Source organism: Sceloporus occidentalis, unplaced genomic scaffold, assembly GCF_023333645.1.
Source record: "Sceloporus occidentalis isolate IW3139 unplaced genomic scaffold, rSceOcc1.0.p SCAF_6, whole genome shotgun sequence".
NCBI lineage: Eukaryota > Metazoa > Chordata > Lepidosauria > Squamata > Phrynosomatidae > Sceloporus > Sceloporus occidentalis.
In genome coordinates, this window is record NW_028316986.1 from 31,891,369 (window position 1) to 31,907,269 (window position 15,901).

At 37.0% G+C, this 15,901-nt stretch overlaps 1 protein-coding gene and 1 pseudogene across 11 annotated transcripts in view; both read left to right on the plus strand.

Moving 5' to 3' along the window:
* Nucleotides 1-4,062: 4,062 nt before the first annotated feature.
* Nucleotides 4,063-4,720, plus strand: LOC149310577 (uncharacterized; annotated as a pseudogene).
* A 2,657-nt stretch (nucleotides 4,721-7,377) lies between these two features.
* SYT14 (synaptotagmin 14) overlaps nucleotides 7,378-15,901 on the plus strand; it is a 106,506-nt gene continuing 97,982 nt past the window's right edge. For 7 of the 11 annotated variants that reach the window (XR_016281685.1, XM_089529243.1, XM_089529242.1 and 4 more), the window contains exons 1-2: nucleotides 7,378-7,512; nucleotides 12,289-12,336. Coding sequence is in view for 4 of the 11 variants with exons in the window: in XM_089529233.1 (XP_089385359.1) it covers nucleotides 7,500-7,512; nucleotides 12,289-12,336 (61 nt within the window). In the remaining 7 variants the exon portion in view is untranslated. Of the gene's footprint in view, nucleotides 7,513-7,691; nucleotides 7,780-9,491; nucleotides 9,681-12,288; nucleotides 12,337-15,901 lie in introns of those variants that run through there. The other 4 variants (XM_089529236.1, XM_089529238.1, XM_089529234.1 and 1 more) reach the window with 4 other exon arrangements.

A 15,901-nucleotide genomic window follows, 5' to 3' on the forward strand; every position in this document is an offset into this window, starting at 1 on the left:
GCGATCCTCTGAGGAAACCTGAACCTGTGCATTTTCCCATTCAGAGACTTCCTGAATGGCATTAGGACATGTTTTTAAAACTACAATTTGGGGGAATATTTTAACAATTCTTCAATATTAAACAAATTTGTTGTTGCTAACTGCAGTCAAATTATGGTGACCGTATGAATGAGAGACCTCCAAGTGACCATATCATCAACATCCCTGCTCATGTTCCTCCAGGTAAACCTCAATATACATTATCCAGAGCTCATTAGAGGAAGGATGGGATATAATAGTAAAAAATAAATAGCATTTTAACTGTTCAGCAGCTTTGTTGAAGTTGTCAAGTCAACCTCAACCTATGGTGAGATCTCCAAGTTACCTTACCATCAACAGCTCTGCTTGGGTCTTACAGATTCAGAGCTGTGGCTTCCTTGGTCTAGTATATCCATCTGTAATGTGGTCCTCCTCTCTTCCTATTGCCTTCTACCTTAGCAAGCATTAATGTCTTTTCTAGCGAGTCATGTCTTCCCAGGATGTGTCCAAAGTACAACAGTCTGTTTAATCGTCTTGGCTTCTAGGGAAGAGTTCTGGCTTAATTTGTTCTAGGACCAATTTCTTATTTTAGCAGTCCACAGTATCCACTTTAAATCCATACTCTTTAAAAAGCAGGGGGTACAGTCTCTCAGTGGTATATGGTTCATTGCCTAATGGATCAGGCCAGAATTTGCTGCCCTCTCCATTCTCAGGACTACATTGTCACTTCACTAGTGTTGCCTGTCTGTAATAACCTTCATCCACAATGGCATTGATTTCCCAGTATTACACTCGATTAGTGAAAGGGATCAAGCAGCAATTGATGTGACGGACATTTGCCTGATGCCAGTCAGAGCGGACAGTGTTGAGATTGATGGACAAATGGTCAGATCCAATATAAGGATCTGTTTCTGGACTGCTTTATAATTTTTCTCCAAAATAAGGCCAATACTCATATCATTCTAGGTTACAAAAAATACCTTGGTTCTGAAAAATGCCACAGATCCCCTGCCCATGGAACCTTCTTTCCTCTTTTGTTAACTGCTTCCATTTTTAAAAATCTTCTATAACATTATCTCCACCAACACCTTTTTGTTTCAATACTCAGCCTTATAATGCACTGTATCTAATAATGGGGAAAATAACCAAATGTGTTTAAGATATCTAGGTCTCTGAATTCCTGTGTAGCCGATTTCTCTATCATTGTGCATCAGCCCTGAAGTGCTGCATTTGAGCTGATAAAATAGGCTGGGCACCTTCAAAGTCAATTAATTTTTAAAGATAGGACATTTAAACCAGACAGCAATGCATAGAATAGATATCAAAATATTGTTTTAGTTTATCATGTTTTTGAGTTTAGGATGTGAAATAGTTTTATTTTTGTTTCTGTACAAAGAATGAATACTATCCCTGTCTGTGTCAAAATCCAAAGCTATTTTCAGCACACCGGAGTAATGCAGTTACTGTGGCATGTTTATGGTCACCTTGAACAGTGATTCTGAAGCTGTGTCCTCTACAGATGTGGGCGAGAACAGCTGAATGACTTAGGGATCCCATGCCATTTCAGGGCCAAATCTGGAGGTAAACATGCTACAGGCCACCCAGAAGATGCCATGATTTCTGACTCTGATTTTAAATCAGAAAATTAGGGATATGTAACCTCACTCTATAATCAGGGCACAATGGCTTTCACTTCACCAAATACATCTAGAAGCCATGAAGAGATGCAATGCACAGAGCTTTAAGTCAGGGTTATGCCCCCTTTAAATTCTCACTAGTTTTCTCATCCTCATCCACCTTATCGTCTCAAGGATCAAGGTTTGTATACTCACCTGACTTTACTGTTCAGGTTGTCAGATGAGCTCAGATGATTTTCCAGTATCTGACTTGCTTGGGGCATTTCTCCTAGGAACTGTCCCAGGTCTTGCAGAATTCTACTGTTTGAATCTTAAATTTATCTCTGGTACCAGGTAACTCTGGTACCAGGCATTATCAGACTTCTGATCCAACAGATGCTCCACAGTTGCTTGGCTTACTTAACAATTGCATAGTTGGTCTTCTGTATCCATGTATTCAACAATCCATGGCTTGAAAATATTAAAAGAATATACATAATTCCAAAAAGCAAACCTTGATTTTGCCATTTTATATAAGGAACACCATTTTACTATGCCATTGTATTTAATAGGACTTGACCATATACGGATTTTGTTATCCACGGGGGGTGGGGGGTGGGTGGGGACAAGACGGGAACCAAACCAAACCCAAGCGGATACCAAGGGCCAACTGTATGGTCTTATGTTTAGCATTACACTTTATTGATTTTGACCTCCTTAGCTCATATTTACAGCCATGAGGGCTGAAGATGACCATCAGACATCAGTAATAACCAGACCAGACAACAGTAACCAAATCAGTGTAAGCTCTACAAACCCTTAAAATACTTAACCCATAATTGACTCCTGTACTAAGTCAATAACTATTTAAATCTATCAAACAGGAAGCATTCTGTATAAAATGATTAAGATGGATACTGACTTTATTGGAACTGGGGTGTGCTCATGCCATTGATGCCAAAAATATGTAGGAAATATGTAAACTAAGTTCCAAAACCTATTAGACTCATCATTAAGGTTGAGTTATATTTATCTTCATTTTCCCTTCCTTCATCAGACTAATAATGACTCTGACAGCAAAGCTTCCAGACAATATCTACGAAAAAACCTTTTATCTTGGACACTTCTGAATCTTATTGCCAGTACTGTTAAAAATGGTGCTATTTTAAAGTTTCTTATAACTATCAGTTTATATGTTATTATTCTGCAATGTGCAAACTACAGAACACACATCAAACTAATTCCCAATTAGGCTTATCAGAGGTGTCCTTCCACTTTTATTACTCTTTTATGTCAGTCTAGATGAGAAGTGAATGTAAAGTACAGGTGAAGACAGACATAACATTTAAGATGTCAAAGCAAAGGTCTTGAATGCATATTTTCCCCTGAAAACAAATACCTTGTAATGTAGAGGATATGTGTTATAATCACTTCTACCACACTTCAAATGCGTGGAGTCATGTTTCACTAGGCCTTTATTCTAATATATCTTAGTAAGAGATTAAGCACGGAGGAAGGAGAAACAACAAAATGGAAGAGAACAGCAAAAGGGAGGCTTCTACATGATTAATAAATCTAATCAGAGATATGGAAAAAAATGAGGCTACAAGGCATTTGACATAAAATCGGCGATGAGTAAGCAGCCTCAAAGTATACAGAAAACAATATCTAAGTGGCATTCAAAGCCTTTGCTTTCTGGTATTTCCTAGTAGTGAATACTTGACTTTTAGCTGAGAACCTTCATTCTCATTTATTCTGATTAATGCACTACTTCTGCTGCACCTACTATTTTTTCATAGCAACATCTTTACATATTCCTCTTAAAATATTTGCACCTTATGTTGTTGTCAACGACTCGACTCTGACTCATGGCAACCCTGTAGATGAGACAACTCCAAGACTCCCTGTCCTTTACTGCTCTGCTTAGGTCTTGTAACTTCATACCTGTGACCTTGCTAATACAGTCTATCCATCTAGTGTGCAGCCTTCATCTCTTTCGGCCTTCCCTCCATCTTTCCTAGCATTATTATCTTTTCCAATGCATTCTCATGATGTGGCCAAAGTATGACAGCTTTAGTCGGATCATCTTGGCATCCAGGGAGATTTCAGGCTTGATCTGTCCAAGGACCCATTTGTTGATCTTTTTGACTGCCCACAATACTCTCAGCACCCCATATCAAATGAGTTGATTTTCTTTTTATCCACTTTCTTCATTGTCCAGCCCTCGCATCCATAAATGTAATACTGTATGGTTGAGGATTATTACAAATGAAACAAACATTTGAAGAAGGGAAAAGATATTTGAACAATTGTAGGAAACAAATTAAAGAAAAATCCTGACAGATGTCTGTAGACAAAATTATTGAACAACGAAGAAACAAAAGATGTCCATAGAAAGAAAATTATAACCAATTGCCCAAAAGCTTGGCAAAACAAACCCTACACAGTCAGTTTATTTAGGGCATGGAAAGAAAAGCTGAGAAGGGGAACATCTGGAAATGGTTATAGAACAGGACTTTGAAAAAAGAAAATGAAGGACTGATTGTCGTGGCTCAAGAACAGGCACTTCAGACAAATAGCATTAAAGCAAAATCAGAAAAAAGAACAACAGCTAAGGACAGTAAATGTAGCCTGTATAAAGAAAAAGATGAAACTGATGATCACCTTATTAGCTGACAAAACAAGACTGGACAGACTGAATATAATAAACACCATGATAAAGTATTTGCCGTGGTGTAATGTAATCTATGCAAAAAGTATAGTTATTGTCAGCAAATAACTGGTTGGAACAGAAATATGAAAAATGTTTAAAATTATTAAGTAAAAACCTATGAGACTTTAGGATTCAAACTGATAAACAATTAGAAAATAATATACCAGACATAACTGTGGTTGAGAAAAAGAAAATTTAGATTATAGATGTGGCAATCTCTGGGGATAGCAGAATCTAGGACAAAGAGAAGGAAAATCTAATGAAGCATTGAGACCTATAAATACAGATTCAGCATTTTGGGAAAAGAAAACAACCAGTTGGTGCTCTGGGAGCAATCCCAAACAAACTGACAAAGCATCTGTCATCACTATAGAACGACATCACTATAGAGACGATATTAGTACAACTGCAAAAAGTAAATTAGTTGGAATATGCCAATTATCCAACGATACATCATTGTTTTCTAGATTCTTGGGCAGAATCCAAAATTCGAGTCAGTAACATCTGGTAGACTGTGAAACTGAAATAACAACAACAACAACAACAACAACACATTTAAGCATCACTTTGTCATTTTTTGAGAAGAAATAAATCGTTGATCATGTTGTCCCTAGTTCTGTGAAATTCCCTTCTTATAGCAGCTTGCCAATGTATTATAAGGATACTTTTAATTTAGAGGAGCAAAAAAAGTTGGCTTAATTTAGTGAGGTTCCATTATTTTATTATCTACTCTTTTTAATTTTTTATATATTCATTATATAAACCTTCTTGGTTTTATGATAGATGGGCTATAAATGTGTTAAAAATATGTACATGAACATATTCATGTAAATTGGTCCAGTAAATAAAAAAATTCCAGAAAAGGGAGATGGCACAAAACTTCAATATTGAATATCAGAGAAAAGTGTGCATATACAAAAAAAAAGGAAGGATGCAAATTAAAGAGGTATATGATAAAAATGATTTTTCAGTACAGATGAAGTGGCGATAGGCAGCATAAGCTCCAGCCAGCTGTAGCACTGGCACATTGCGTACCTGCCTCCTCTGAATATCTGTGCCAATTTACCCTTTTCTTGACCTGAAGCCACCCCTTTAATTCTAATACTGGAACACTTTCCTGACTAAGCAGAATGCTAATATGAATTAATTGTGTGGCACAGAAAATGGGCACTGTGATTACACTTTCACTGTCTCATTTGACTTACAGCTCAGAGAAATTATAACTTACGTACCCGCTACTCTGGCAGCTGGCACTAACCTAAACTTTTCTAATACTGTAGAACAAATCTGAAAACCCTATGACAGGGTCGCCTTAGGGATGCCATAAATCGGAAAAGTCTTGAAGGCACACAACAACAACAACAACAACAACAACAACAACAAAATCTTAAAAAACTGATGCTACATTTCTCCCCCCTTCCTCCAATATAATTTTTAAAATAAAAAAGATACAATACAATTAAGCCGAACAACACAACATCACAAATGTGCCTTTTCCCTGCCATAGTCCCTCAGCATTGAGGGCATTGGAGACTGCATCTGTATGGCAGAAATAATCCAGTTTGACACCACTTCAACTGCCCTGGCACAATGCTATGGAATTCTTGTAACTATAGTTTGGCGATAGCATTCAAAGATATAGCCATGTTAGTCTGTAGACTTAGTATGTTGAGAGATCTTGTAGCACCTTTGAGACTAACTGAAAGAAAGCTGTTAGCATGAGCTTTCGTAGACTCTTTCCTCAGATGCATGTGTTCATTCATGTAAGCTCATGCTAACAGTGTGAAGTTGAAGGCTTTCACAGCCAGAATCCATAGTTGTTTGTGGGGTTTACAATCTATGTGGCTGTGTCCTGGACGAGTTTATTCCTGATGTTTTGCTAGCATCTGTGGGTGGCATCTTCCCATGTCAGCATTCTCTGAAGATGCCAGCCACAGATGTTGGCAAAACGTCAGAATAAACTCTTCTAGAACATGGCCACATAGCCTGAAAAACCCACCAAAATACAGTATATATACAGTATCTTGTAGCGCCTTTGAGACTAACTGAAAGAAATTGGCAGCATGATCTTTCATAAACTTCAGTCCACTTCCTCAGATGCATTATCTGATGCATTTTCTAATGCATCTGAGGGAGTAGACTGAAGTCTACGAAAGATCATGCTGCCAACTTCTTTCTTTCAGTGACTGTCTCAAAGGTGCTGCAAGAGGCTCTCTATGTACATATAGTTTAGTGAGAGCTCTTGCAGCCCCTTTGAGACAGTCACTGAAAGAAAGAAGTTGGCAGCACTTGAGCTTTCGAAGACCCACGTCTACAGACTAACAGGGCTATCTCTTTAAATATATCTTTATATCGTTATAGATATGTTTAAATTAGATATAATCAAATAATTAAACATAATTACATATAATATAATTAATATAATATAAAATATAATTAGTATAATATAATAATATTATACAGTATATATTATAATTATATAATATAATTAATATATCAGTTAATATAATTAAATATAACTGTAATTAATATAAATATATAAATATAATTAAATATATTTAAACATAATATAATTAAATGTAATTAAATAATATATATATATATACAATTAATATAACACTTAATATAATTAACTATAACTATAATTAATATAAATATATTAGCATAAATATAAACACGATTAAATATATTTAAGCATAATATAGTATAATAAAATAAATATATTTATTTAAGTTAGATACATTTTTAATATATCTTTAAAGCGGTTTGCCCACAAGGAACTCCAACTCCCAGAATTCCATAGCCTTGAGCCAGACAAGAGTTAAAGCAGTGCCCAAGTGGATGATGATGATGATGATGGTTTCTGCCGTGCGCCCTCCCGCACGAAAAAGAGCAGCCAAGGGCAGCCAGCCCCTCGCTTTCGAATCTGGGCGCGCGGAGGGGAGGGGAGGGGGAGGAGGGAGGAGGAGGGGGAGGAGTCAGGCGCAGCTCTTTCCTTCCACGCTCTTTTTTTTACCCCCTCCTCCTCCTCCTCCTGCCCTCTCCCCCTCCCCTTTTCCTCCGTCACTTTCTTTCTTCCTTCCTTCCCAGCTCTGCCTGTGTGTGTGCCTCCTACGTGCGTCCCCCACTTGGTACGGCCCACCTGGAAGATCATGGCGATTGATGGTAAGTAGGCCAATAACGGGCTCCTCTCCTCATTTAATAAACTCCCCCCCCCCCCCGGCATCCCTATCCCCTCTTTCTTCTCTCCTTCTCCCTTCCTTCACCTGAGCAGCAGCAGCAGCAGCAGCAGCAGCAGCGGGCGCCGGGAGCCAGGGGGAGGGGCGAACCAATGCGCGCGGCAGAGGGGGGGGGCCCTGAGGGGAAGCGGCGGTTGGAACCAACTGACAGAATGGATCTATGTGTATATATATAATACACACACAGATATATGTATATATGTATATTTAAAAACACATTTAAATAGGTGTATATATTTAAATACACACACACATATATATTTGAATACTCACACATATATATATATATATATACACTGTATATATACTGTATATATACATATATATATATACACAAACACAGATATATATACATAGATATATATATATTTAAACACACACACAGATATATGTATATATATTTAAATAGACATAGATATGTACTTGACACAGATATACATATCTGTAAAACATTTATATATGTATTTAAATGCATATATATATGTGTGTGTATATATATAGACATATATATAGATATAGATATACACACAAACATGCACACACACACACACACATATATATATACACACACAAACACACACACATAGATAAATTCCCCTGCCTCCTTTCATTCCTATATATATATATCTCAAGGCAGGGAAATGAGGGCTGGTCCTAGGCTCCTCCCAAAGGGAGGATAGAAGCATCTTTGGGGGCACAAAGGTCACTCAACCCAAGCTGAAAGAGACAACCCTCTCCAACACACTGATATAAAGGCAGGGAAGAATTTGTTACTTTTGTTGTCTGCCTTCAAGTTGTTTCCAACTTATGGTGACCCTATCACAGAGTCATCCTCTGAGGCTGAGATAGTGTGACTGGGCCAGGGTCACTCAGTGGGTTTCTGTAGCCCTGAGGGGATTCGAACCCTGGTCCCCAGAGTCATAGTCTGACGCTCAAACCACTAGACTGCAGTACTGTGCGGTGTTTTTATGGGTCAGGACCAGTTGTTTTATTCCTTTTCCGCCTATTCCTTTTAGGTGGTGACTCCATGGAATTATTATTATTGTGCATTATTATTGCCTCAGGGATGGTGGTTGCCACACCAAGCCCCCCCTTTCTTACTTTTGAGTTGTGGCAGCCACAGGCACCTTTAGCTGCACACCTGTGTGTGTATGTGTGGCTAAAAGTGCCTGTGGCACCAGGACAGTGGTAATTGCCACAATTCACAGGTAAAACAAGAATAGGGAGGCTTAGTGTGGTGTGTATATATGTGTGTGTATTGTGTGCCTTCACAAGTCGTTTCCAACTTAGGTGAACCTATCATGGGTCTTCTTGGCAAATTTCTTCAGAGGTGTTTTGTCATTGCCATCCTCTGAGGCTGAGAGAGTGTGACTTGCCCAGGGTCACCTGGTGGACTTCTGTGGCTGAGCTGGGATTCGAACCATGGACTCCAGAGTCATTGTCCAACACCCAAACCACTACACCAGGCTGACATTAAGTGTATATAATTACATATATGCAGAGTATGTATATATACACTGTATACACACACACATATGTATATTACGGTACATTATATATATATATATATATATATATGTATATGTATATGTATATGTATTAGCCATATATATATATATATATATAATGTTGTAAATATTTGGCTTAAGGAGCATGAAACACTGGAGCAGGCAATTTTATTATTTTTAAAATCATCATCCTCATTTGTTTGCAGCAAGAACCCTCTTGTTGCAAACTCTTATTTCTCCCTTTAAATGGCCAAAGCAAATAAATCTAGTTCCATAGCTCCCTACTTCTCAGTCTCTACACACAGTTGGATTTGGTGTGTATTTGTGTTTATATTTTGTGGTTGGAAACAAACAGCTTTCCACACCTTCTGACCTCCCCCTGCTTTTTTCTTTTTAGCCTACCTCACCTCCTGCTTTCCCAGTCTTGGATACAGCTTGTTTGTGTGGAGTGTTTCTAAGCTCTGTTGCTGCTTCTGCCCTGTTTCAATTAGAATCTGAAAAAGCACAAGTGCATTATTCTTTCTCACTAAAAGCATACCACATTGTGCAGCAATCCTGGGAATACTTCCGAGAGAGTTTTTAACAGGTGAATAGCAGTGGAGAATTCACATAGCGAAGCAGACATTGCTTCTTTCCTCCTTTCTTTGGCATTCATGTATTCAGTGCTTTTAAAGCAGAATAATTCACTTCATTCTTTCTTTAGACTTAAGTGTGTTACAGTCTGCCCTGGGCACCTTTCCTTGAACTTCAGTGGGATTTACAGTTGGACACGACAACCTTGTCAAAGGGGAAACCTTTACCTTTTAACTGCATGGGATTATAACTGGAATAAGGTCCTGAGGTGCCACGGACTAAATAAATTACACTTACACCATCAGTAGCAAGCTTTGTCCCCGTTTTTTAGCATCACAAGTGGCACTACAGGGCTTCTGTATAAAGCAGAGTTGTTGTTTGTTTGTTAAAAAATAAAACAAAACCAATAAAAGTGTGATGAATGCTGCTAGGGGAAATCATTTATCCATAAACTATTTAAATTAATAAACAGCTAATTGAAGCAATGTGCTCAATGAGAAAGAGTAATGCTTTGTGTAACTTAATATTTTGTCTCTGACAGAGACTAGTTATATTTTTTTAGGAAATGTATAATAATACAAGATGTCAACAGAGTGTGATAGTCTCTGATGATATTTTCAGCTGATGTCTTGATGAACTTAATAGCCATTGCCATCTTCATTATCGTCAGTTTGTCTTGTAAGCATTGATTTTGGTTCCTTATTTCTAAAAAATGAGGGAGATTCATGAAAATAGTGGAATAAAGTCAGCCCTCTGTATCCATGGATTTTTTATCCATGGATTCAAGCACCCACGGCTTGAATATATATATATATATATTCCAAAAACCAAACCCTGATTTTACTATTTTATATAAGGGACACCATTTTACTACACCAGTGCATTTAATGGGACTTGAGCATCCATGGATTTTGGTATCCATGAGGGACCCTGGAACGAAACCCCAGCAAATACCAAGGGAAAAGCATGAAGTATTTGGGTAACACAAAAACACAGAGGAAGCTTTTGTCTGCTACACTACTAAAACTTTCTTGTTTTGTCATGGTTTAATTTGCTTATTCATTTACATTAAATTAATACACTTTTTTGAGTGTCAAATCACAAAAACAATGCACCACTGTTTAAATCAGTATACTTTGGTGTTGGTTATAATATAAAAAAATAACTTGCAGAGAATATAGGAAATAATTTAATCTAATGTAGTGAGACTAGAGTTAGCTATACTATAATCTCAGCTCAGTTCTCATGCCAAGCCATGGATTACTGCATTGTTGTTAGAACTCAAAGAATGGTTTATTCTTCAGTCATAGGTTCCATGACTATTTTTGTTGATGGAGCTAGTGCCCTTCCCAACTGAAATTCAGCTGTGCAATAGTGATGGCAAAAAAGTTCTGAAACAGGATGCATGGAGCATGCATGGCTTCTTTGTGGTGTGCCTTCATGTCATTTCTGACTTCGAGTGACCCAAAGCAAACCCATCATAGGTTTTTCCTGGCAAGATTTGCTTGGGGTGGATGGGTTGCCATTGCCTTCTGCTGGGAATGAGAGAATGTAACTGGTCCAAGGTCACCTAATGGGTTTCTGTGGCTGAGCAGGAATTCAAACCCTAGTCTCCAGAGTCCTAATTCAAAATATAAACCACTGTACCACATTGACTCTGTATGGTTTCTTTACAAAGTGGTAAGTGCTCCCAGAAGTCTCATGGAAGTTATAAACATCTTGTAAACAAGATAGTGTATTCCATTTCCCTTGAATTGGAAGCAGATTTTCCCTGTCACAATGCTGCCATTATGTGGTTGTCTAAAAGAACTGTATGTCTTGCTACCCAAGTTCAAGGTATTATTGTTGATGTGCAAAGTCCAAAACAATGTAGGACCATTTCTCCGCAAATATGCCTTTTAGACCACTGTGGTTTGGGGGAAGGGGGGAAAAGGTTGTTGATAAGCCATGATGTATAGCTCAGTTTGCCCTTCTTATCCATATTTGAGTCTGTTGGTTTAAATTTACCTGTTAAATTCATTGTGTATTTGTTGGTTGTTGTGCAGTTTGGTTGTTTAGAAGATTGGAGATAAGTGCATTGTGTTGTCAGGATATGGACTAATTAAATTGCGTATTTTCTTCAGGATTTTAAAAGTAGGAAACATTGTATTAATATTTTAAATAAACAATTTAAGTAAAATAAAGTTAAATGAAACAAATTATATAATGCTGCTGTTTAACTTGGTATTGATAGTTATATCTGTCATAATCCAGAACTTTTGAAAAGATACTTGGCTGAAATTTGAGTAAAGAATATGTTTGATTCTAAGTTCTTCTAATATAAAGTGTCGTTTATATATTTTGAATCTAACATGAAATAGCGTTGAAGACTCTATACATGAAATAAGTATAAACTAACATCAGATAATTACTAAGGGTTAAATCAACCAGAATAAATCCATAAAAGTGAATTGCACTGGTAATCAGTGCTAATGTAATGCCCAGTGATTTCAAAGGAATTATTTTAATTGGAATTAAAATTATATTTAGATCTAAAGTTTGCCACAAGGAGAGTTAAATACAGTTTATAAGTATATTCTATATCATTTTAAACACTTCTTAATTTTCTTTTTTATGACCAGGTGGAGAAAGAACCTGTGGAGTACATGAACTAATTTGCATTAGAAAAGGTAGACAATTCCTTAAAATGTTTCCTGTAACATTTGGTTGTTTATAATGGATGCTTTAACCCTCATACACTTAGATGTGACTTATTAGTCCATCAGAGTTACATCACTGGGGTGGGGAGAGAGAGAAGAAAAAGCCCTATGACATTTTTTAAAGCAAACTACAGTGTCACAAACCAGAAGAGACATGCTTTCGTTGTCAACAGGTTGCCCTGTTCAGGGGAAACCAAAATTTTGCCCAAGGGGCTGAGGAATGCTTGTTGGATCAGAAGTTAAAGGAAATATTATTTAATTAATCTCTCTTTTCAGCATTCTCATCTTGATATAGATCTCCTGCCAAGTTACAAAAATAATTGGATTTTCCTCCAGCAAACTTGCCTCCTCCATTCCTTTCACTCACTTTCCCCCTCTCATCTGCCATTTTTGAGTGATCACTAAATGGGAACAGAGGTTGTCCAGTTTCACTGAATTCATAAATAACCAGTCAGTTTAGTCTACAAATTATCTACTTTCTTATGACAGCTTTCTCATGGAGTAAGTTTCGTTTAATTTATTTACTTAATGTTAGTTAACTTTAGGTTCCTCTTCCGATTTAGAAAAAAGTCAAAACATAGTCCAAATTTAATGTCTTTAAAATAAATGTTCTAACTTTTTATTTTATTTTAAACACATTTCATTCATCCTCCACTCCACCATACTCAATTTTGTTTATACAATCAGGGGAATTCACTTCTTTTCTCACTCCTTCAGTTAAGATAGTTTAAAAATAAATAAATAAAAATTTTATTTGTATACCGCCCTTCCAATGATCAGGGTGGTGAACAGCATATTAATAATACAAATACAAATATACCATAGTACATATTAAAATACAGCCATTAAAATCAAACTTAAAACCCCATCCGCCAGCTGCCATTGCTGTCGAAGGGGGGAAGACTAGCTGGAGCTTAATTCGGGGAATGCAGATCGAAATAGGAAGGTTTTTAGCTCCCTCCTAAACTGGGCCAGGGAGGTGGCCGAGCGGAGCTCTATGGGCAGCGTATTCCAGAGGGCCGGGGTGATGATGGAGAATGACCTCCTCGTTGTGGAGGCTAGTCTAGCCCGTGGAGCCCTCTTTGTGTTTGCCTAAATTCCAATAAAACAAAAGATAAAGAGGCAGGGTCTGAGTAATCTTAGGGTCCATTTAAAAGAAGGGTTGACTTTTGATAGCTGAGCATGTTGTTCCTTCCATCCACTGCCTGCCCCACACATCTGTGGTGATAGCTTCTGCTGGCGATCTGCCCATAGGAAGCAAAGTTAATATGGGAGTGATATGGTTGATCCTATGTTTCCTCCCTAGGAACATTTCGCAGCAGGGATGTCTCCCCCATAAGTGATAGATGCCAAAAGTTGTCCCTGAGAACCAGATCACTCCCATCTGATTGCCATTTTTCCCCCTGTGGGATTCAAGGGGAAGAAACTGAGGTTTGGAGCTGGAATACTTGGTAGAACCTATTCAGGAAGAACAGAAGAGAGATGCTGAAAAGAGAGATGTCCATCCTGTATCAGTGGACTGTGAGATGAAAAATGTTGGGGATGTTCTTGCATTTTCAGAGATGAGGGGAAAAGAGCAAGAACATGGAAGTAGCAAGGGACTTAATATTGAGATGAGTGTTTAGAAAGAATTTCTTAAAAGAAAGGACTTGTGGGTTGGAGAAATGACTTTGAATTAATGGAGATATGTTCTCTGTGAACTACAGTAACTATAGATGCTGAAGGAGCTAGAACAGTGGTTCTCAACCTTCCAAATGGCGCGATCCTTTGTTATAGTTCCTCATGTTGTGGTGACTCCCAGCCATAAAATTATTTTCATTGCTTTATGCAAATATGTGTTTTCTGATGGACTTAGGCAACCCCTATGAAAGAGTCGTTCAACCCCCAAAGGGGTCCCGACCCACAGGTTGGGAACCACTGAGCTAGAATATCTAGGGGTATGAGTGTTTGCGTTTATGGGAGTTGTATTTTCTCAGGATTCTTTTTCTTGAATGTTATATGTTCAATATTTACTTCCTTTTAAATAATAATAATAATAATAATAATAATAATAATAAAGAACCCACAAGTAAAATTTAGACCTAAGGGATGTGTAATGGGTTAGATTCTGGTCTTGGAGAATGTATAAGGTGTAGTCTTATTATCAGATGTTGCAGTCTGGGAATAATGAATGGAAATCATTGCGTAAAATGTTTTTGAATTATATTTTATTAATTAATAGGAATAAGGAAATTAGTAATAGTATTTGATGGTTAGGTAAAAAGGGTGTGTGTGTTGTTGAATGCTGGTTTTATTAAGCAACATGAGTAAAATAATAGAAGTATTAAAGAATTAGGGAATGAGCAGAGATAGATAAACTGTATATTTTGATTAAAGAATATTTATTAAGATTTTGGAAATACTGGACATTGGCTTTTTGAAAAATAAGGATGGGATTTTGATAAGTGCTGGCTTTATTCACTAATATGGGTTAAGTATTTGATGAAGGGTAATTAAGAGGGAGGATAAAGAGGGATGGGATGTGTAATAAATTGTACCTGCAGAAGATTGTAGCAATCATCTTTTTTATTCTGATTAGTTAATTGTAATTTTTGTATTGTGTTAGTTGTAGTTTTTGTACTTTGTAGTTATCTTTGTACACTTAGTAGTTGTTATTTGTTATTTGTGTTACTTCTTTTTAATTCATTGGTTTTTTTACTCGATTAAAGACATTTAAATGAAGTAATTACAGGAAATGTGCATTATGCCTTAGCTCTAATCACAACCCTCAATACATTAGACTTTGCATTGGGATCAGAACTGTAACACATACAATGAAAAAATTGTTTCATCATAGTATGAGAGTTAAATAAATCTATAAAAGATATGAGTGCAAAAGCTTTTGGATTAGACTGTACGATTTTATGTAGACATTTGTTGTACATTCACAATCTGATAGAAAAAGCAGAATTAAATTTTCTTGACTAGCTGCCTGTAATCCATGCTTACTTATTATCAGCTATCAGGTAAGTGGCTGCTCGTTAAATTTTGTGTTCACATTTGCAAGTCATTATTTCTATTTAGTTTAGTTACATTTAGCAAATGTCTCCATAAACTGTATGCAGTAAGACCTATTTCAATCCTTCCCTTTTTCATATAAGAGATTATAGTTGCAGGACAAAGTAGCCAATCAAAAGAAAGTTAGCCTAAACATGGGGAGACGTTGTTTCCAGTCCCCTTAAACTATGAATTGATGACTCATAACTATTGTCCATTTTAGGCTGAGGAATTGTGAGGACAGAAAGGGTAAACCTAAGTATATACATTATCCAGAGTTTGTTAGAGGAAAGATAAGATATAAACATGAGAAATGTGTAAATAACATATTACAGTATTTGTTCAGCAGCTTTGTAGATGCATTGTTGTCTTTTTTATTGAGTCGTGTCTTCTCATGATGTGTCCAAAGTATGACAGTCTGTTTAGTTCAATCATAGAATCCTAGAGTTGGAAGAGATCACAAGGGCCATCCAGTCCAATCCCATTCTGCCATGCAGGG